General features: G+C 42.1%; 1 protein-coding gene across 3 annotated transcripts in view; it reads right to left on the reverse strand.

Annotated features, from left to right (window-relative positions):
• The window catches only part of BEGAIN (brain enriched guanylate kinase associated), a 118,025-nt gene extending 95,312 nt beyond the window's left edge, over window positions 1-22,713 (reverse strand). For all 3 annotated transcript variants that reach the window (XM_075503588.1, XM_075503585.1, XM_075503590.1), the window contains exon 1: window positions 22,290-22,713. In XM_075503588.1, the coding sequence (XP_075359703.1) occupies window positions 22,290-22,303 (14 nt within the window). In that variant the 5' untranslated portion in view covers window positions 22,304-22,713. The remainder of the gene's footprint in view (window positions 1-22,289) is intronic.
• Between the last annotated feature and the right edge of the window lie 385 nt (window positions 22,714-23,098).

The following is a 23,098-nucleotide window of genomic DNA, read 5'->3' on the forward strand; positions in this document are numbered from 1 at the left end:
GATCTTGAGCAGGGATTTTTTAAGATTTCCTTGCAATACTAAATCAATATAGGCTACTGTAAGATCTTTTTAGGAAGAGATTGAAGCCTCTGGCTTTCCAAATAGGTGCTTCTTATAAACTGAAATTCATATGAAAAACATCTAGTGCAAAGAGGGTAAGAAGGCACAGTGATGGACAGGCTGATTACACTATACTGGAAGAGCTATTGATGGGGCAGTGCCTCCGGTTCAGCATGTTTAACCATTTTCCACTTTGCGCAGGCTGCTTTATAGCCCTGAGTTGGCACAGTTCTTGCCTGCACATGTGGGTAATGGAGTAAAAGCAAAGGGCTCTGAGGGATTCTTGAACTTGAAGAAATATCAGGTACTACAAGTAATAATCTGTTCTGGGTAGGTGCGTACAGCTTGGTAGCAGGTTCTCTTTATTGTTATTTTATTTTGCAGCATCAGGCACTTAAAAACCATACCTGGAACCACACTGTTCACATCCCTGTTGTAAAACATGACTTGTCATCTGTCTGTTAGTAGTTGTGCTGGTTTTGGCTGGGCTAGAGTTAATTTTCTTCATAGTAGTTAGTATGGGGCTGTGTTTTGGATTTGTGCTGAAAACAGTGTTGATAAAAAAGGGATGTTTTAGCTACTGCTGAGCAGTGCTTACACAGAGTCAAGGCCTTTCCTGCTTCTCGCCTCACTCCACCAGCGAGTGGGCTGGGGGGGCACAAGAAGCTGGGAGGGGACACAGCTGGGACAGCTGACCCCAACTGACCCAAGGGCTATTCCATACCATATGACGTCATGCTCAGCATGTGAAGCTGGGGAAGAAGAAGGAAGGGGGGGACGTTTGGAGTGATGGCGTTTTGTCTTCCCAAGTAACCGTTATGCGTGATGGAGCCCTGCTTTCCTGGAGATGGCTGAACACCTGCCTGCCCATGGGAAGGAGTGAATGAATTCCTTGCTTTGCTTTGCTTGCGTGCACGGCTTTTGCTTTCCCTATTAAACTGTCCTTATCTCAACCCATGAGTTTTCTCCCTTTCACTCTTCTGATTCCTTCCCCATCCCACTGGGGGGGAGTGAGCGAGCGGCTGGGTGGGGCTGAGCTGCTTGCCAGGTTAAACCACAACAGTTGTAACGGTAGTGCCTTAGCAGCGCTAGCAGAGGTGATTGGAAAAGGTGTCTGTGTTAATATGGAGAATGCCACTGTTCGGTTCCCAGCAAAAACCAATTTTATATAACTGTGTGCCACACACATCAATTAATTTTCTCCTTAGCTCTGAGCTGTAGCTAATCTATGCATTTGCAGCGTACCTATTACTGCAACATTTAGACATTTTCAGATTTGGTGTTTAGAAGTGTTTGTTTATTTAACTAATTGGAGAAAATACAGACTATCCACTTTCATAAATGAAAGAGCAAAAATTAATCGAAGAGTAACCACATTATTCTGAAGTACTAGATCAACTAAGTTAAAATGGAATTCCACACTAAGATTAATTATGCTCTGTGCTTCCTGTTGAGTAATTATGTTCAATAAAAATAATTTTGTACAATTCAGTACAAGCTGTCATTTCAGCAAGTATTTAGGGGTGTGTAATGGGCTGAGATGCACACCCTGATGTGTTTTATACAAGAGACTTCCACAAGTCTGTTCCATTTAGTCTCTGAGAGAGGACTTCTGTATGTTCATGGGAAATGTGGGACCTGGCTCACCTGGCTCTTTGGGAACAGTGATATAACAAATGTGCCCAACAGCGGTGCTTTTCTGGCAGCTGGAAAAGCACTTCCCCCTGGGCAGTGGCTCTCGAATGGAGGGTTTTTTTCCTCTCCCATGTAAGTGCATCCTGAGGAAGTGAGTGTGCTTAGGGACTGGAAAGCATGCTGGGAACAAACTGGAAGAGATGGTGTTGTCAGGGATGGGGCAGGAGGGTTCTTGTGAGGCACTGTGGTGAGCAGGAGCAAGGGGAACTTTTGACTTTCAGGAGCTTCTTGGGCATTTACTGTTGTAACTGTTTCCTTTCCTTGGTTGGCGTAGAAGGACAGAGAGTAGGGTGCTCTCCAAACTGTCTGGCTGCAGCAGCCTCCTCTCTGAGGCTCCAGGTTTGTTCCTGTCATCTGTTCTCTACTCTGTTCCTCACTATTTTCTCTAAAGCCCCTCAGATCTAGTCCCCAGATAAGAAAGCAGCTCTCAGATTTGGTCAGATAATATATCACATTATCCTGGACAAATGCTGACCCCCCTACTCCATCTACTTATCTTAGCACTTTCTTTCTCACAACTGCAGTTGTAGGGGCACTCCCTTGACATTTTTCCTCGAGGGACAAGTATCAGATCAAGAAAAGATTCATAAAGATTTTTCTAAATATTTCTAAACTTATCACCCTTTAATTAGTTAGCATAAGATGGACAAAAGGGTCGTCAAGCAGTGGAACAGGCTGCCCAGGGAAGTGGTTGAGTCGCCATCCCTGGAGGTATTTAAAAGACATGTAGACATGGTGCTTAGGGATGTGGTTTAGTGCTGGACTTGGCAGTATTAGGTTTATGGTTGGACTCTATCTTAAGGGTCTTTTCCAACCTAAATGATTCTATGAAAATAACGTGCATGTGCATTCGCCCTCCCCTCCCTTTGGTTTCCTACAGTCCTGGAAAAGATTTTTCTGAGACCATTCCTTTCCTTCATTCAGTTCATCCCAATTACGAACAGTCTCTTGGGCCAGACAAGTTCTTTGTTTGCTGAGACCTCCTTCTGTGAGAGGGTGTTGCCCAAAGTATTCCTCTGACCTTCCCACTGCCTTTTGCTTTGACTCGACTCTGAACAACAACCGAGTGGTGGTTTTGGCCAGCAAATCACTGGACAAAAAGTGGTCTGCTTTCCCTGCAAATCTCTTCAGTTACTGTGATGCTCAGTGAGGAGTGCAATAGAAGTATTAGGAGTCCTGCCAGAATAGATCCAAACAGACTGCATTCAATTGTGTTATAACTTTGTATAATTGCTTTCCTCTGAGCAACCCATATTCTGATGTCTCGAATGAGTAAAACTTTTCTATAGGTGTTTTGGTATTTACTTACCAGGTTTATTCTCTGGCTCTCAGCTATATTCTTACATTGTATTGACTTCAGTAGGTCTCTAGTTATATTGCTAATGTAAGACTTTTGACTCTTCATCTTTACAACGATGAGGAGGAACTTCATCAGGTAAAACAGCACACCATATTTCATGCATGAGCATAAGGATACACAGAAATCTAACACTGGTATGTGCAGACATGGAATCAGTCACCTGACTGACCACGGCTACAAGCACAAATATGATCTACACATGAGAAGTGAGCATGTGTTCGTGTCTGCCTACCTCTGTCCACAACTTAAAATTTCTACAGGAAAATGGGGAACCTGCCACAGTCATTTCTGGATAGAAACACTTTGTCTCTTTTTGGTAAATGCTTTTCTTTAAATGAAATAGAGTTGCAAAACCACATGATTGTAACTGATTGAGCGTGATGTTTATCAGAAATCACTCTGCTGGATGGTGTCTTTCATGGGGGGGGGGAGTAAATACTTATGTCCTTAAATTGAACTATGTAAAAGAAAAACTACTGAAATGAAATACATCTGCGGTTGATACAGATGTTGCCCTTTGAACTCCAATTCACTCCAATGGGAATTCCAGTGTCTACATTTATTCTATGTAGAATCATGGAATAAATTAGGCTGGAAGGTGCTTCTGGAGATCATATGGTCCAACATCTTGTTCAAAGCAGATTCAGTCAGATCAGGATGCTTAGGACCTTGTCCAGTCAAATTTGGAATATCTCCAAGGATGGAGATTTCAAAACCTCTGTAAGCCATCTACATCACCCTTCCTCTCCCCTATTGTCTAGTCTCACGCTGTTGCCAAAGGCAGAATTAAACCTTATCAAAATGCAGGCCAAGAAAAAATATTCTGTTTAAAGAAAAACAAAAACAAACCAAAACCAGTGGTCCCACAATATTTTTCCAATAACTGTTAGGAACATCATTAGTAAAAACTGGTGAAAGGAGGAGAGGATTTGATAGCAAAGCACGGAATGTGTTAGAGAATTTCGGACTTTCAGGACTGCTTTGCAGTTTTTCTAGTGGAAAGTTTTGTCAGACTAATTCTTGCTTAGCCTTGAGTGCAGATGTAGAATCATAGAACAGTTTGGGTTGGAAGGGACCTTTAAAGGTCATCTAATCTAACCCCCACTTCAACTAGATGTTTAACTAGGTCAGGTTGCTGATCTAGTTGATCAGCATTTAACCAGATCAGGTTGCTCAGAGCCCCATCCAACCTGACCTTGAATGTTTCCAGGGACGGGGCATCTACCACCTCTCTGGGCAACCTGCTCCAGTGTTTCACCACCCTCATCGTAACAAATTCCTTCCTTATATCTAATCTGAATCTACCCTCTTTTAGTTTAAAACCATTACCCCTTGTCCTGTAGTAACAGGCCCTGCTAAAAAGTTTGTCCCCATCTTCTTATAAGCCCCCTTTAAGTACTGGAAAGCTGCTGTAAGGTCTCCCCACAGCCTTCTCTTCTCCAGGCTGAGCAACCCCAACTCTCTCAGCCTTTCTTCATAGGAGAGGTGCCCTCTGATCATTTTTGTGCCCCTCCTCTGGACCCACTCCAACAGGACATGCTCAGGCTATGACTAATTGAGCAGACTCAACCTTCCAGAACATCTTATATGATCTTTATCTTGCTTCTTGCTTTCTCCTCTGACAGTCTGAATAGTTTCTCCTAGGCTTACAGCTTTTTTTCGCTACTGAGGGGAGGGTGGCAACTTTCCTATCATGGGACCACAGTGCAGGTGGTCCTCCCATTGTGTGACAGAGGTGGTTGATGGGATCCAACTATGCAGGCATTGATGGGAGCGCTACTGGAATGGGAATCAGGAAAAAAAAAAAATTCCTGTATGCTTGTCTTTTCAGTGTCTTTAAGAGCTGCTGCATAGTGAAAGGCTGGACATCCCTGCTTTTTCAGTTCATGTAAAATTTCTTCACTGAACTCAAAATAAATACACTGGGTTAAGGAGGAGGCATACCTGTAGCACACAGTAGATGATCCAGTTTTGTTCTTGTGCTTTAGTAGCATCACTGGTGTGACTGCAGGAATGGTCAAGAAGACAGTATTTCTCCCAGTTTTGTGCTTTTTAGATAACTCTTCCCAGTGCAGCTGCAGCGTTTGTTCATTCTCATTCCAATCTTGTCTCCTTTGATATCTTTTTAATTGGATGCATGACACCTTCTCTGCTAGAGCAAAATGCCACAAGCAGACAAGGTGCACACTTGTGAGGAAAAGCAGCCTGATCTGCAAATCACTTTCTTCAACCCCACATAGGTTTTTTTCTTTCTTTTTTTTTTTCTCCCTTCTCTCAGTTGGAAAGATAAGGCTTACTGCTAGCATTGCAGAGTGCAAGCAGCTCTGGCTTAGCATTATTTTTAGGAAGAACTTTTTAAAGTGCATTTTAGAAAGACTCCAGTGGCAGTTGGAAATGGATGTGTGTATAAGCACATGTACATATTTACTATGTGCCCAAGCCTGATGCTTGAATAGATGCAGAGCCGGGACATTTTCCCTCTTGGAAACCACAAGAAGCTAGCAGTATCTGTCTGGGAGCCACAGATGAGGAAGGAAGGTGAGAGCCTTAGAAAGCAGAGCTGAAAGCTGCAACTACAGGAAGGGGACCTGGAGTGCAAGGTTCCCATTGCTGAACCCTGGGGCTGGGTGCTCTCATGGGCTGCCCGATAGCTATGAGCTTGGAACTGTCACCCATAGGCTCTTAGATGCTGGGCTAGGGGAGCTGCAGTTGCTGAGCTTATTCATGTAAGTGCTGAATGTTTTGTTTTAAATTACATGCTTAAAATGTCCATTTGTTCCCATTTGAATGTACTCCATTCAAACTTGCCAAGATTTATGTTCTAAAATGGGAACTGATGTCCCATTCTTTACAATCACTGTATTAGCACTCAAATAGTCTTGCTACCCAGCTGGAGAGTCCTTTGAACAATCAGAGCACCTAAATATGGGAGATCCATATCAAGAATGCAGTTTATAATGCAGAACTTATAGTCCAAACAGTACTTCTGAGAATGGGAGCAAAAGATACAAAGATCAAAAAAATTCAAACTAAAACACACTATTTCTTTCCAAGTCAAAGCGAGAGTATAACTTCAAATGTGAAGAACTACACAAAGTACTGCAATACCATATTTATCTAATGAAGACTGAAGTAACTCATGAGCTTTTAATGATGTAGCATCAAGTAGCAAATATTAACAACTCATGCAATGACTGTTCTGCAGATCTGAATCTTCCTCTGGTGTAGTACTAATCAATAAACTCCCATGTCCTACCTGCAACTGCTAATTTGAATTAGATAACCACTTTATGGAGGTGCCTCATGGTTTTCTATATGCTTAATTCATGTTGTCCTTTTAGGCCGAGAAAGAGCTCTCCATGATCCCCATTTTACAGATGAAAACTGAGGCCTGAAAATGTTAAAGGTCAAATCCATACAGTCATTCAAATTTTGGATCCTCTCAGAGATGTTTGCAGTATCTATTTGTATTTTGGTTGCTTTTGAGAGGTAAGGTAAATTTCTCAAACTTGTCTGTTTCAAGGCTTTTCCTGCAAAGATGTAGCTTGGGTACAAAGTTCCCTCTTACTAAACAGCCCTCTTGGTTTATTTAACCTTTGCCTTTCAGACCTGTAAGGAGGAGTCTGTGTGGTGTACCCTACAGCATCAGCAGCTTTTGGCCAACAGCTGCTGCTGTCCACCTGCTCCTCCTGCCTGGGCACAGCATGCCTTACCATCAGTGACTGGGCAGCGAAAATGTCTCGGGTTTTCCCACGTGGCAGAAGACTCTCTTTGCTTTGTTACATACCTCTAAATGCCTCCTCTACTGGTCTGTGCAAGAAGAAAATGATCTGAAAGTCTCTTTGATATCTCAATCTGTCTTTTGATTTCTCCTGCTGCCTGTTTCACCTAGGTTCTGCCACTGATATTTGCTTTTTAAATGTAATGGATAAGCTTCCAAACCATCCATCTCCTCCCTTAACCACAACTTATTTCAGCGCATTAATGACTGAAAAGTTACATTTTCATTTAATGTGGATTTGCAAAGAAATCTTTAGATAATAGGCAGCTCTAATATTCTGACATCACTGAAGCTATTAGAAGAATAAATCAAAAGAAAATTCTCCTGCTGCTGCCTGCACAGAATGGGGAGAAGGATAGGGCAGAGGCCCCAATACTGTGATGCTACACAACGGCAATTACCACAAGCTGAAAAGGGCATAGAAATAGTAGTTAGAGTTGGGCTTCTCTCTCTGAAGCGGAGAGATGTCAGAAAGGTGGCGGGGGGGGAACCTGCTATTGAAACTGAACTAATGTTAATTGCCTTCATCTCGTACTATGTTTTTTAGTCCTTATTGGTTGACTTTTTTTTTTTAATGCACAGGAAAACATCAGAATAAATCAAAGATGTTACCTGTAGAAACTGTAGTAACAATTTTGATATGAATGCAGTTGAGTCTGCTCACACTGGTGATGGATTTAGCTCTTAGAACTACTGCTAGTAGTACTTTGCTTGCATGAATGTATGCAGTGATGCTTATCCAGTAACCCTAAGTGATATTAAGAGCCCATATATATGCAATGAGTAGCACTGGTTTTGTGGGGATTATTTATACTTGGGGACAAGTCAAGGACAAGTCTGAGTATCTGGATCCTCCCTCACAAGATGTCTATGCTACCATGCTGTGGAGAGGAAATAGTGATGGGGAGAAAACAGTCACAAATTAGTTTTGAAATAATTTTGTGAAACAGGGAAGAAGCAAGCAATGCCATGAGAGTTTGGATTTGGCTGAGGGATGTTCTGCTTTGGAACTTGTCCCTGCTTCTTGGCTGAATGAAACTACTCATTTCAGGAATGGTTATTCTGCTCCTGGAGCAAGACCTTTATTCTCTTGCTTTATGTTCTCTGCCCTCTTTGTCTTAAGGCAAATAACTTGCAGGCACTCCCCTGGCTTTGACAGAAGCCTCTCAAAGAACTTGGAGAAGTCACATAACCATTCTCGGTCTCCTTTAAGAAGGCAATAATGTTTGCAGGAGCCACAGAGGGTTTCTGAGACTTGGTTGACATCTAGAAGTGCAAATGTTCCTTTGTTGGCCAAACAAACCTACACAGTGCAGAGGCAGAAAGTAATGATTCCATGTTTCTCTCTCTCTCTCCCCCCTATGCTTCTGCTCTTTGTTCAAGGAAGGATAGGCAAAAAAACCATGCTTTATTTCCTTTACATTACAAATGCAGTACAACATTTACAATTTTCATGCTTTGCATGCTGATCTAGTGGTTTTTTTTTTACATGACTGATATTCAAGTACTTTAATGATTACTTGCATTACTCTCATTATGCAGGTAAACAATGTATCTACCTTTAAAGTGCAGATAATGTTATACAGCTGACGAGGCTCCAGAATCATTAGTAACTTGACCTTCCTGTCTGATTCATACTTATGAATCTAATAATAAATAATCACATGTGGAAGAGTCAATAGAGAAATAATGTGGCACACTTCTTTTAGTACCCTAATTCAGCAGAATAAACCATGAGAAGCATTTCAGTAATTTACTATAGTAAGTGCTCTCAGCAGCTTCTGTATTTCAGCTGTTTGGTGCTCCAGCATGAAGATAATTATCTTGGTAATTAGTTATATTGTTATTTAATAGTCCCCAGACAATATTCTATTTTTTGAAGGAACAGGCCTTTCCTTCTATATCTTCCTCCCCCATTACAAAAAATGTTTATCTATAAATCTTTCGCCTTGCCAAATATTTTTTTTTTCTGTTTACTACTTTCTCCAGAAAGATCCCAATTATTGAAAGACAGTTTGTGCTTAGCAGCTGCATCGATGGAGCTGCAGGAGACTCCCTCTTCTTGCATCTCTCTGAGACAGCCACAGGAGAACCGCTCCTGACCAAGCAGGGCTGGCAAGGGAGCGCGGGGGGGCAGAGCAGCAGTTGGCAGCGCTGCGGACTGAGACCACAGAACTGTCCTCTAAAATCCTGGGTTTCTCCTCACCTGGGCTTCTAGGGAAATAGGTAAAGTGAAAAGGTTGATAAAACAGACTGGTGTTCAGGAGAACAGTGTACCTCAGTCTCTGAGGTTAGACAAAAATGAATCTTTGTTAGAGTTGCATGAACTTAGGCAGGGAGTTTTCAACTGTTCCTGGAGTAACAGTGGTGAAAAACAACAGTCCGAGGGTAGAAACCAGGATGAGAGAGAATGAACTACTTCCTGGGAGGACTCGGGCTTTGCTAGCTTAAATTAGCAATTAATCTCCCAAAAGTTGCTGGAGTGGGAAATGTCTGGAGCTGACATTCTGCAGACCTAAGTCACCATTTGGGGATGGGAAGGGGTGAAGCTGCTGATGGAGCACAAGGAGAATCCTTCCAGAAGGTGAAGGGGTGGCAAACACCTGAGGAAAAGACACAAGGCTAGGGAGAGGTGGGGAAAAAGGCTGGAGACTTCTGAATTTGAGTGTAGGTGGTTATGACCTCAATAAAAAGACACTTCCCCCACTGTCACCCTTGCTCTCAAAATGATTTTTATTCCTTCTGTTTAAGAGGAACAGACTGTCATCTCTCTTCTTTTTTCTGTCTCACATCACTCCCTCTGTGGTACTATTTCTTACAGCCTTAGCAGGAAACAGCTTGTTTGCATATACCTCTTATAATAAACAACATAGTTTCTAGTTTATTTATTGCCTCCAGATTTTGTGCTTTCTGGGTACTCGCCTTGTTGCAGTTGTCCTTTCAAACAGCTCCAGTTCTAAGAAGCCAAACTTTTATCTCTAACTTTTTGACTGTACAGAAGATGGTCTTTTTTTTTTTTTAAATTCACTTAGTGACTCAAACTCCACAAAGTACCATTCCTACTTCTCACCAGCTGGTGGTCCATATGCCGCTGCATCTCTACTCTTGTAAATACAAGTTTGAAATCATGCTCACAGATCAGACTTTTGGTGGTTAATATGGCAATATGTTAAAATGTCAAATGATGCAGAATGAGTGAGTCAGGGCAGTGGAAAAAAAGCAGTATTCTGCACAATTATAAAACTTTCCTTCTAAGGGGCTCCCAGTGGTTTGCAGATATCAGGGGATTTCTGCAAGTCTGACAGGGTCAGCACAGGGCTGGGATTTGGGATCCACAGCATCTTGAGAGAAGCATCTGTGAGATGCAGCGGCTCCCAGCTTCTCAATGTTGTCTACCAATATGTTTGAGCTCTAAATTAGGAACAAAAATACAGTCTGGCACATTGCCCATGAAAGATTGCCAGCTTCTAGCTGAAACTCTTCATTACTCTAGAAAGGGTGGTAAGTGTTCCCCTAAGGAGATGGAAGTTTGTGACTTACACAGTGCTCAAAAAGGGGAGGAGGAGAAAAAAAAAAGAATCCTTTGAGCCTTGACAGTGCTTCAGAGAGAATCTGAATGGCTGTGGCTGTAACCCATGTCTGTAGAGCAAGACTGTCAGATCCTTCAAAGCTTTAGACCTCAGTCTATGTCTTCAACTCGGTAATGGCAGCACCTTCACCACCTGCATTTCAAGCAGATGTACAATCTCTGACCTGTTATACTTCCTCTTTCCATTGCATAATTGCCCATAATTTTGGCAATCAGGGCATGACTCTGCAAGCCAATGCCCTAATTTCTAGTGCTGAAGAAAATAGTCAGGGTAAGAATAGAAAATGCAACTAATAGCTTTCTGCAAAAGAGCTGCCACTAGTAAAGGGATAACAGTTTTTGTTGATTTTACTGATTCTGCTGTTAATAAGAATGCCTTCTGCCATTATGAAAGTTGTAGTTAACTAGTCTCCAGTTCAGTGGCTCATAGCAAATGTATAAGGAAACAAGTTCTAAGTGGATTTGGAAAACCTTAAATAATTTAGTAGCTTTGTGCCATGAATCCATGCTGCAGGTATACGCCAGCTATGGTTCCAATTAATGCAGACTAGTAGCAGGCAACACTAGATATGAGTGACAGGAGTATCATGTGAGTGCTTTGTTCTTCACATGAATGTAAAAAAAGTATAAATAGTACTGCCTTTTAGATAAAAGAATATGTTGCTTTCTTGAGTCTCTTTCTGATTCCGTTAATCTCTCTGCAAAACTGTAGTTGACTGTTTTCAGCTTCTGTGTAGTCTGTGCAAACCAATACGTAATGTAACTAATCTATGCATAATGAGGTAGATAACACTCAAAAGGAGTTGTAGTTCTGGGAAAAAATTGGAGTCCTCCAAGGATGCAGTAATGGATTCATTCAGTTACTTAGAATTCAGCATGCAACCATATCTATGCCTATTTATATCTTAAGATGCTTTCCCAATGTTGTGTATATAGACATGATGAATAAGGAGATGGGACGGTCTACAAATCCAGGCTGGTAATTTAATCAGAACTGTCTGCTCTGTGTGCCATGATAATTAGTAGTTCACTGCTAAAGGAACCTTAAGATGAAAATCCTGGTAAACTTTGTTTTTGCTGTGCAATAGGATTTGGAGAGCTCTTCAGGGGATGGAGATGAGAGCGCAAAGCAACTGCAAAGCCACAGTAGAGAAGTCCAGTCCCCATTGTATTGCCAACAAAGCATTCATTAGAATTTTATTATCAAAACTGTAACTGAGACCTTCCATGTTCCTTGAATCCAAGTAACATGTAGCTGTTGTTGCTTACTTGCTACATGTTCCTAGGTTATAATAAAAGTTGCTTTCCACAGTGGACCATGGGAAGGTTATCACTGCATTTAAAAAAAAAAAAAAAAAAAAGCTTTTACACGAGAACAAATGTTCTTCAAAGCAAAGTATATTAAGCAAAACTGGCTAGATTAGCATTGTTTCTCTCAAATGGCTCCAAAGTGCACTGTGTGCTGGAATTAATGGGACATCTCTCTCGGAGGTTTTTTCTTTTACATTTAGATGATATTTAGTCCTGGTTTGTAAAGAAAACCCTCCAGAAATTCACAGCATGTGCAACCCGTCAGTTCTAGTAACTGAATCTACTGAGACTTTGTCAAATTAGAAAGCATAACACAGCTAAAGGAAAGCAAGTTGAAGCCTACAGTTACTGTAAAAAATCTGCATCAGCAGCTTTGTCAAGGTGGAGAAAAAAAAAAATGTTCCTGTTGTCAGAAGTTACCTGTTACCTAGAACTTTTTGCATCATATGCAGTAGGCAAGACAGCTTTACTCCTCTAAACTGACATTTGTTAGCGGACTACCTGTTTAGTGCTATAATTTCATGTACTTTTAATTTCTCAGAAAAAAATTTTCATGACTTTTAGGTTGCGATTTCTCTTGTAGATTGAGAAGGAGGGAAGGGGGGCGGAGGGGGGAAGTTGCTTTGTTACCAAACAGTATAGGTCAGCTAAATTTGGCCCAAAGAAACTCATGTCAGTCTTCTCTACCCGTGACTCATTTCTTCCCTCTCCTGCCCATATGCTCTGTTGCCACAGCTACCCTTTGAGTTATAAAAGGGGCTAATTAACCTTCCTCATGGAAAAGCCAAGACTCTTGAATTTGACCCTTCCTTCACCTGGGACTGGGGAGGACTGTGTATCTCCTAGAGCCTTCCTGCTCTTGGTTCGCCCAGTAGTGAAAGAGTTTAATAAAGAACATTTGATATAAAGATAAGACACAAACTGATGGCATCTTGTGAAGAAATAAAACAGGACCAAAGAAACATGAAAACATGCTTCAGGAGACTCCACAACTGGGAAGTCACTTTTAGCAAGGGGTGTCTGGCACCTACCACAGCAGTTCCAGCTGCAGGGCAAGGGTGCTGCTTTGCCTTCCACAAGTGGCAAAATGGGAGCAAAGTGAATGATGGGACTTTCTATCAGCCCTCTTTACCCATGGCCCTCCCCACACACAAGCTTGCCAGATATCTAGGGGCTCCAGAGCAAAGGCTGGCATTAACTGGGCTATCCTAGATGACATTTCAAAGCGTGGGCTGAAAATCTACTCGCAATCTTGCCTCTCATGCCCATTGCACTTGGTGGCATTGGTACAGTAAGGACAGGGATAAGCCAGGAAGATTTTGCTCTTCCTGAAGGCTTGTGAGGGGTCAGAAATGAAGTGGAACCGTTGAGGCTCAGATTTGGCAGGGTCGCGCTGCTCATGTGGCTTGAGAAACCAGGCCCTTCCCTGTGTGGCTCTGCCTGGCACTGTGCAAGGCTGCAAGAAGACGGCAGAGTGGGGGTACTAGGGCCAGCTGCTGTGCAGATTTGGACAAAAATAAGCCAGGCTTGTCATGCACCCCTTTTTGCAAGAGCCTGTCTATGAATTCAGCACTGGAAAGGCATAGGACTGCTCTGTTTTTTTGACTAGGACAATCAAATTTTCCTCTGTGTTGAGCTATGCTTTTGTTTTCCAAGTAATTGACTTAAATATCGTTGCTGCTCTGTCTTTCACCATTCTACTTGCATTGCTTTGGGCTAGTTTGCTGGGTTTCTCATTTTTAGCCAGCCTCCAGAGTATTTGACTCGCTTGATCTTTTACTCTTTAATTGTTGGTCTCTCATCAATCTAAATAGGAATGCAAATACAAAAAAAAAATAAAAGCATCATTGCTATTCACAAGCTGAGAGTCAAAACTAAGCATACAATTTATTCTGAATTCAAATAGAACTGTTTCAGTGCTATAGATTGTTTGTATGCAGTCTAAAAATCTTTATTTCCCTATAGAAAGCAGCACTTTCCCCATTATGAAGGATGTGCCTCTGTTCATGAGTGTACTTTATTACTAGTTCCCCACTGAGTTGTTAAGAATATTGGGTAGAGCTGCAAAACATTTATTTTTCATCCACTCATGGATCCGCATTAAATCTTGGAATATATTTGGTACATGTCAGTCTGGACTGTTTCTGATTAACTCCCTGAAATACTACTTCCTTTTTACAGGATAGAGATAGGATTCATACCAAGAGGAAATAACATCTCAAAGGGCAAGTGACCTAGCAGTTACAAACTTAGTTAAATACGCGTGTGCAAAGTCATTTGCCATGCATTTAGTGCTACTTAAATGTCATTTCAAGCACCTACATCTGTAGGACTTCTTGGCAGTAAGACCAATTATACAGATATATAGACAATTTCTATCTGTAGACTACTCTGCAGAGGCAAAGCATTGAAAACTATGTTAATTTGTGCAGTATCTTGGTTAAGCCAGCATCCCTGAGTTAAATGGCAGCACAAAGATTTAACACTTTTTAAACAGAAACACACAGAAAAGAGGAGTGCTGATTGCTTATTTCTTCAAATTGCCTACTGCAAGAGCGAGCTCTTGGGGGGTGGCAAGGGAAAAGATTAAGTTGCCATTCATTGCTGGGAATTCCAGTATAGCTCTTGGAATGCCTTAAAAATAGAGCAGCTCCTTAAGCTGATCCTCTTGTCAAACGACAGTTAAAGCTAACAGAAACATAAAATGAGCTCATTTGTTTGACCTGACTTGTATGGAAACTTCAAAGTTAAGGCCCTTTGCTCTGACATGGATATGAAACTTGGTCTTGTTGAACAGAGGGCAGCAATCTGGAGCTGTTGAGTCATGAGAGCTTCTTGTGAACATGAGGGTCTTTGTAGCACAGCAGGGACTCCCTGAAGAGCTGAGTGGCTTCTAGAAAGAATTTGAAGCTCCTCTTTTCTTCTAGGACACCCTCTTCCTCCTCCTCCTTTTAAAGATGAGCAAAATCAAGATGTGGTGGTCAAAGTTTGCATTTCGCTCTGAGTAGCTGAAATGGTATTTGGGTAGTTATGATGTCCTAGTATGTCTCGTAAGTCAGTCAACTACTGCTTTGTTGCCTCTATGCCACAATATTCCTGTCAAATATCACTTGCCCTCCTAGATGCAAGTCTGCTGCATGAAGCGTGTGTATGTTCTCTCGCACATAGCTTCTCAGTTATGGTTTTGCTGACATGGTGACAGCTGGGCAAGTTCAGGATGAAAGCTAGATTTCTCAATGCTTTTGAGAGCTTTGCAAACGCATGTGTGAAGAAAGTCATGCTCTAAGAGGCAATATAACTGCATGTGACATGGAGGCCCTTTTTATCCCAGTATAAACAGTACTAGAAACCAAGCCATGAGCAGTGACTCTGCGCACTGTTCAATGAGGTGGATCTTGTTACTCCTGGAAGAGTTGAATAACAAGAGTTCTGCAGTTCACATGAGCAGTAGGATTGTCACACACATGAGAGAAACCTAGCAAGGAGCTACAGGCATTTATGATCCTGCTATCCTCCTGTTCAAGGGCTCTGTAAATTATACAAACCTTGTATTCATGAATTCCAAAAACCATGATTATAGCTCACTATCTACTGCCTATTTTTCAGCACATTGTACTTCATGCTAAGCTGGCTCTAGGTCATCACTAAAACATTAAGATGATTCAGCCCCTTCCATTTTTTTAATGTGAAAAGCTTCCTAGTTTTGATATATTTCAGATGCTTTTGACTTTTAAAGAACATTGAATCAAATGTGGTGATACAGAGTTTTTATTTGAATGCATTCTAAAGTCACTTGTGTGTAAATCAAGAATTGATTGGTAAATTAAATTGCCTAAACCATGCCAGTAGCAGTGGAGCTGGCAATTGCAAAAGCCTGTAATAAAGTGTTGCAGACAAGTTATCTCCTTCCTTTCATCAGTCTGTCTGTTGTAGCGGTAGCAAGCATTCAAATTGTACTTGATTTCACCACAGAGCACACTCAAGTGTGGTTCACAAACTATACTGCCCTTGAACCATCTGGGGTTTGCAGCTTGGAACCTCTTATACTCTTCAGCTTATACGGTGGTTTTGTTACTGCTGCAGTCACTGCCACTGTTTGCTTTGTAACTCGCTGCTTTCACTGTGCAGCACGCATCCCCCGATAGCTTTGGTCAGAGCACTTATGTAAACTGAAGTTGCTGTTAGCAATATAGGGGATGCAGAGAGCATCCAATTTCCCCACCTTTGAATTTTCTGACCATCAAGCATCATTGCATCTTTGAGGAAAAAAAAAATCCAACAAAAAAACCCCTGTTCTGGAAGCTCTACTCCCTGTGCTACAAAGTTTTTGAACTAATCACAAACATCATAAGAAATGGACCTTTCTTTTTTTTTTTTCCTTAAATATTTGTCCAAAATGCCCCCTCCTTGTTTTCCTGAGCGGCTTATAGTATTGCTCAGTGATGCACTTTGCCTTGCAAGAAAGGGGTAGGCAAAGCATTATTTGTAAGCTTGGTATCACGTAGGTCCAGCCTCTTCCCTATGACTCACTGCAGCTCCTGGTTGATGGCATGGCTCATCTCCTCCTACCTACTTCCTTGGTCTCTTCAGATGTTTGCTCAGCTCCCACTTGTCCCTGCAGGCCACTTTACACAGCTATACCTGGTTTCATTCAACTTGAATCTATTCTGCCCTCTGTTCCTGTCACGTTTCTTGTTTGCTGGACACTTTTACTCCACTCAATATTTACCTAGAGCTAAAAGACATTATAACACAACCCTTATTACAGCAGGTGACTGGAGATGATTCCTTCCATACCAGCATCACTGCTTTTTAGATCATTCTACCAAGCAGCAGACAGCAGTTCAGGGCACAGGGCTGTAGGACAACGTAACATTAACCCCCCTGCCTCAGCTAAGTAGTGCTGATTTGACTGACTAGCACAGGTAATAGTAATAGTGGAGATGAAATGGGATGGACTTCAGTATAAGCTACACAAGCATACTGTGCCCCTGGTAGCATTAATAAAATTCTCAAAGGTGCTAGTATAGGCAGATCGGCATGGCTGTGTGCCCCAACTGATCCCAGTTCTAGGGCTACAGCTCCCCTGGGGGCTGTGAATATATCCTTGTGTGTACATTGCTCCCATTGCTATGGTTGACAACCACCAAACTTAAAGCTGAATGTAGTCTCTGGTGGGGAGAGACGTGTGGTTTAGCTGTGCTGCAGTCACATCTTGGATGGCAGTGTGAACAAACCAGATGTGCTGAAAACAGCACTGCAGGGCTGTCACGGCTGCTGGGACTGCCTGGGAGATGAAAACATCTTGCAAAGCAGAGAAAAATGAAAACCTGCTTTACCTGTTTGAATATAAGTAGGCAGCTGCCTTCCTTTTCTTCTTCCCTCTTTCAAATGGACCCAATATTGACCCAGTAGGTGACTTTTCTACCATAACATCTAATGACCCCAAACTCATGGCCCTTTCATGCCAGCATTTCCCTGTGCTCTGTTTCTTCTGAGCTCGCCTTGTGCCGTCTCTTTGCCTGTGTCCTCAGCTGGGGTTTCAAGTCCCAGCATCAGCTAGAGCCTGCAGACACTGCTGAGCAGATGCTGGAGCTGCTGCTTGCACAGCCCTGCTGCTGTCCTGTGGCACTGTGCCTCTGTACAAGGCAGTGGCTCCTAGCACACCAGCTGTGGATGTGAAGACAAGACCTAGGGTAAAATAAACCATGTTTGTTGGTTAACTTTCTGGAAAAAAAATGCTCTCCTTGTGTTCAAGTAACTATGGTAAAATTAATGTAGATACAGGCTGAGAGAAGGAACAAGGACAAGGTGGGGATGGCAGGAAATTGCAGTGTTCATTAGCATATGAAGAGGGCTAAATTTATACCAAGTGCAAGGAAGGCAGCATGATCTAGTGGGCATTTAGGAAGGTATTCACATTTTCACTAAACTACCACAGCAGCTTTTCCCTAGGACTGCATATGCCTCTGATGTTCCTTTTGAAGAGACTGATATGCCTTCCTTACCGCAGATGAACTCAAACGTGCTTGAGAAAAGTCCAAGTCTGAAAATTCAAGAGACTTGGATAGAGCTGCTGACTTACTACCAGCTGTGTGTGCAAAACAAATCACTTCGTCTTCATATGCTCTGAAACAAGGACTACAATGAAAGGAAGAAGTTGCCTCCCAGGTTCCTTGAGACATAGACCACTTTTATCAGAGATCCCTGGATGATTAGTAAAGTGCCACTACCGATGCTACCAAAACAAAGTAATCCTCAGTTGGGGAATACCATGGTTACATTGCAAAGTAGAAAGTCAGCCTCCTTACAGGCACTAATTATGTGAGCCTGGCAGTTGATGGCGGTGACGATGTGTCCTGTTTTATGTACTTTTAGATACACAGTTCAGCCTATTGTGGATCTTGAAAGCTTAGAAACAAGAATATTGATTTATAGAGTTTCTGAATTGTCACTGAAATTTTAGGAGTGTATTTAAAAAAAAAAAAGCTTGTATTGAACAATATCTATCACCTTAACTGGCATTTCCTGTGGAGTGAGATACTTGTCAGTGTAAGAAACACTAAGAATCTGGTCAATATCTGTGTACAAAAATATATCTGGAGGTCTCTTATGCCAAACCTTACAACATTTTCACTTGAAAGGTTAAATGTTATAACCTGTATTTCAAGCAGGATTAAAAGGAAGCAAAGAAAAAGCTACCAGGAGTTTGTACGGGAGCTGCAGTGGAACTGGTCTTTCGTTTGCACATCTAGCTGTGCTATGGATTCAATCTGGCTTAAAGGAGCAGTTTCCAGGGTACTCGCAATTTTGTGTGCCAGCCACCACAGATCTGCAAGGCCTCAGACCTGGAAGGCATGTGCTTCTCTTGAATATATGCACCAAAGATAGCACACTGCTAAGAGTCAAAATAAGATATAGGTATATTTGTATAGGTATATTTGAAATTTACTTTACATAACTAAGATTTTAAGTCCTTGTTTATAGACATGAAAAAGAACCAGATCCAAAAAACTGTATTTAAAAGGTTGTAGTCAGAAGTAATTAATGTTTAAAGTGACTGTATAACCATACACAGCCAACCTACATAAGTGCAGATCCTCAAGAGGTTTGTGATTAGTAGTTAGCCTTACTTCCTGCCTAAGATATTGGTACCTTGAGATGTTATAAACACTATGTACTGCTAAGAATTGTTCACAGTGTGAAGACTTCATTGCAGTAACTGATTCTTCTAGTCGAAGTTTTAGCACAAAATAGCATGTTTCCACTTCTAGAGGAAGTCGTCCCTGTGTCAGGCTAAATACTGATAACCTCCCACCTCTGCTTCCTACTGCTCCTTCCACTTGTAATGCTGTCACTGCAAGCCCCTGCTGAAAACGACAGGATGTGACATTGCAGGTCACAGCAGCTCCTTGGTCTGCAAGGGGAATTATTACTGCGTTACGTGAGATGAATTGCATCTTTCCAGCCAGATTCTGAGTGAGGGAATGTAACACTGAGGGGTGTATTAGTTCGCTGCACCATTGCTTGTGCTGCCCTGGCTCAGTGAATTTGGGGCTGAATAAAGCACAGGTCATCAGTGGATCAATTTTGTGTGCTCCTGCATTTGCTCCTCTGTCTGAATGGGCCTGGCCACCCCAGGCCTTGGGGGTGCCCCAGATGCACTGGGCTGGAGAATGTACAAAGCTCACCCAAAGACTTCCAAGAGCTGCCTTTTTATAATGTTTGGCCCTGTGGACTCCCAGGGACTGTCAGTGTGGAGCAGCTCCTCTGAAAAGCGTGGTTATCTGCACCTGTTCTTCATATTTAAAAGACTTTCTTATCTTGAAGTGCACTGTGGAATGCATACCTGGATTTCTCTAACCCTGAGGGTTTTCAACCCGGCTGCATAGGTTGTCCTGCGGGTATCCACCTTGCTCCTCTTCTCCTGTTCCTCCAACAAGGCTTTGGTTTGTTGCCTTTTTGCTAATTCCAGACCTCCTCCTTCTCCTTCCTCTTTTGCAGGAGCCTTGTACCCTCTGTGCGCCCCAGCTCCACAGCTGGTGTGGGCTCACCCTCTAGTCCTAGGGCCAGCTCCCTCCTAGCTGATACGGGATGGCACGTCCTCAGCTGGCTGCAAAAAGAGAGGGGGGAAGGAGCTGGGCCCAGGGGATAGGGCAGAACATATTCAAGTATCACGTGGGAACGGCTTCTCCTGTGATGTTACACTAGTTTCTACACGTAACAGAAAATACCTCTTTCCTCCTGGCCTGCCCTTTTCCCTCTTGTTTCTTTTTTCCTTCCCCTGGTTTCAGGCTCTCTCTCTTCATGGCCTCTCTGAAGTCACTGTGCTTAAAAGACAAGGTAGTCTGTTTTTTACCTGAGTGCCAGACTTGGATAGATTTAGGAAAAATCTAATTCTCTTAGGTCTGTGGGTTCACCAGGTATTAAAAATAATGACTCCAGAACTGATTACTGTTTCCTTAAACTGCTGAGGATTCTGTCAGTTAGCATCCAAGATGATGACTATAGACAGGGAGCCTGGAAAAGTTCCGGATGGAGCAGCGCAACTTCTGCGCTGGGTCCTGCCGGAGCTCCCCCAGCCTGGCTGCTCCGCTCGGGAGCGCAGGGAGCCCTTGCGCTGGCCTTGCACCAGCTTGGGTGATGGGGACAAACGTCCAGTCAGAGGCAACTTTTACTCGCAAGAATTGTAAACAGAAAACTTCATTAACAAACTCCTGACACAGCCTGACCCTTCTTTTGTTGGAGTTAATAGCTAACTAAACTCCCACTTCCTTCAGCGGGGCAGTATGGGCTTTTCCATCTATATAGTGCTCAAGCAGTACTGAGGTAAGGAGTGCTGCATGCCTGACAGCTGCAAAACTAGGGTGCTAGGAAAATGGAGCTTTATGGTTATTTACTCTTGTCATAGCAAATTCTATCTTTTTCAATACATTCCTGAGCTCATTCTCTTGGGCTCTGCAGCCTGTTATTGCAAATGTGGTAAGAACCTGTCGACTAAAAGCAGAGGCCAAGGCATGCTCAGGAAAGTATTACAAGTATTGTATTGCATTTGTGCACACATGCTTACCAAGCAAACATGTAAATATATATTTGCTTGCATCTTCTGAGAGAGTAATTCATGACATGAGTGTGCATATACAATAAGTGCATCTTGTTTGGACTTTTTAGTGAATGCAGGACCACATACTGAGGTGCTTTCTCAGTTGTTACTCAGGAAAAACTCACGGCTTTAACATTATAGTGCTTATATATGTGCAAAACCATAATACCTTGCGCAGGGTTTTTCTTTCAGCTCAAAAGTTGTAATACTTTGTCATGAGACACTACAAAAAACGTACAACTGATGCTCTTTATAAATTATATTAGAAACTTTTGGACATGCATCTTCAAGTCCACTATAAGAGACTTAACCTTCTCCTTCTTCTCAAATAAAAACCAGGATTTTGTTTGCAGCCCAGAATTCATTAAACACTCGGTCAAATCTCTGTTCTTTCACATTTGCCACTTCTTCCCGTTATTTCCAGAATTTTAGAACTTTTCTACATTTCTAATAACTCAGGATAGCCATTCCAAACTTAAAGAATCTAAAAAGTTGTGCTTGGACAATAGTTATCACTAACCAAACTGAGTCACCAGGTTCGGAAAAGAAATTTGGGCTTGTCCAATAAAACCAAATAAGAGCATGGCCAGTGTTTTGGCTTATTAAAATAAGATCCATAAAGTATTTAAAGGCTAGTCAAAAGTTCAGCTTTTATGTATCACTTTGATAATACCTGGGGATTTTATTAATAGACAGAATTTGATTTTTTTAATTTATTTTTTAAAAAGGGCTAGAATGCTTTCTTCTTTCTTTTTCTTTCTTAACGACATACACAAAAGCAGTATCCCCCAAAGCAGACTTGCACTTGGACATGAGATGGAAAACTTATGTTTATAAAAGCCATCTCCTTTTGCTTAAAGCAGAGAGATGTGCTGAGAAACTGGTACAGTATGACAACATTTTAAACACAGAGGAGACAAGATTTATCTGGCTGGTATACAATATAAAACAAAAATCGAACACCAATGTTACAGCATAATATTGAAACAAACCACAGTAATTAGATGCTTTGAAGTCAAGCCTATATTTTCTTCAGCTTTTTCATGAATTATTGATCCACTTTCCTCATTAAATGGAATGGCAGGCTCTTGCAGTAAATGGACAAGTGACTACAACATTTATATAATCAAATATCCTCTGCATCTGGCAATAAAACATGTTTGTGTGTAAAACACCCTTTCTGAATTGACCTCCCTGCAAAACAGATTTACAAGAATAACCACATTCCTTTTCTTTTGTCTCTAAAACACAGCTTCCCTTGCATCATCATGCAATCCAGTATTTTACTCTGATCGTATTAAGCAAAATATTTTCCAAGAGCCTGTATCGTCCATTGTGCAAGAGAACATTTCTTCTCTATAATGAGATGTAAATAAACTGTCTCACTTACCTTATTTTCTCCATCTCTGCCGCAGAGGCCTACAAGAAATCAAATAATAGGAGCAAGTGAATGAAAGAAAACATTCACTCTGCAGATTTATGCATAGTTAAGGCTTTCCAAATGGTTTTCGACAAGTGTCTACAAAGCGACGGTAAGCGAACCCCACATCTGCATTAGCCGAAAATAACATTGACAGATGAACTGGGGAATAATGCAGCACGCTGCAGGAGCACTGTATACCCACGAGCCATGGGCAACAGAATGACTCAGTTGTAGCGCTGAGGCAGAAAATGAGGAGGAAAAAAAAAAAAGCAAGCAGCAGCAAGTAACAGGTTACTGTGCCTCCTGGGTTTCAGAGGAAAAGTTGAAATGCGGTGCTACCCTCCGCACGGTGGGCATGGCAGCAGTGCTCTGCTGCCTGGGAAATGACAGTGACTTCATCACACGTGAATTTTGAGTTCAATTCATCATCTTTCACAGAGCCCGACAGATGGAAGGGACACAAGCTTGCCTCCTTAGTGGGAGTTTCGAGTAATCAAATTACTTTCCTCAAGTAATACACTATCTTGACAATTAGCGTCGCAATACATGGAGGCTTTTCATTAACCCTTTCGCTGCTACTTACCCAGGCTGTAGCTTACTACTCCGTTAACTCCTCAGGTCCCTCTGCCCGCCGCCGCAGCCAGGCTCCCATTAACCCTTTGACAGCGGCTCGGCACTCCTGCAGCCCTGAATCTTTACATCCCGGCAGAGCCAAGGTGGTAATTTCATTAATCTGTCTGGTTTCTTTTTAACGTACAGATGCTGTAAATCCCTAC

This window comes from Mycteria americana, chromosome 5, assembly GCF_035582795.1.
Source record: "Mycteria americana isolate JAX WOST 10 ecotype Jacksonville Zoo and Gardens chromosome 5, USCA_MyAme_1.0, whole genome shotgun sequence".
Lineage (NCBI taxonomy): Eukaryota > Metazoa > Chordata > Aves > Ciconiiformes > Ciconiidae > Mycteria > Mycteria americana.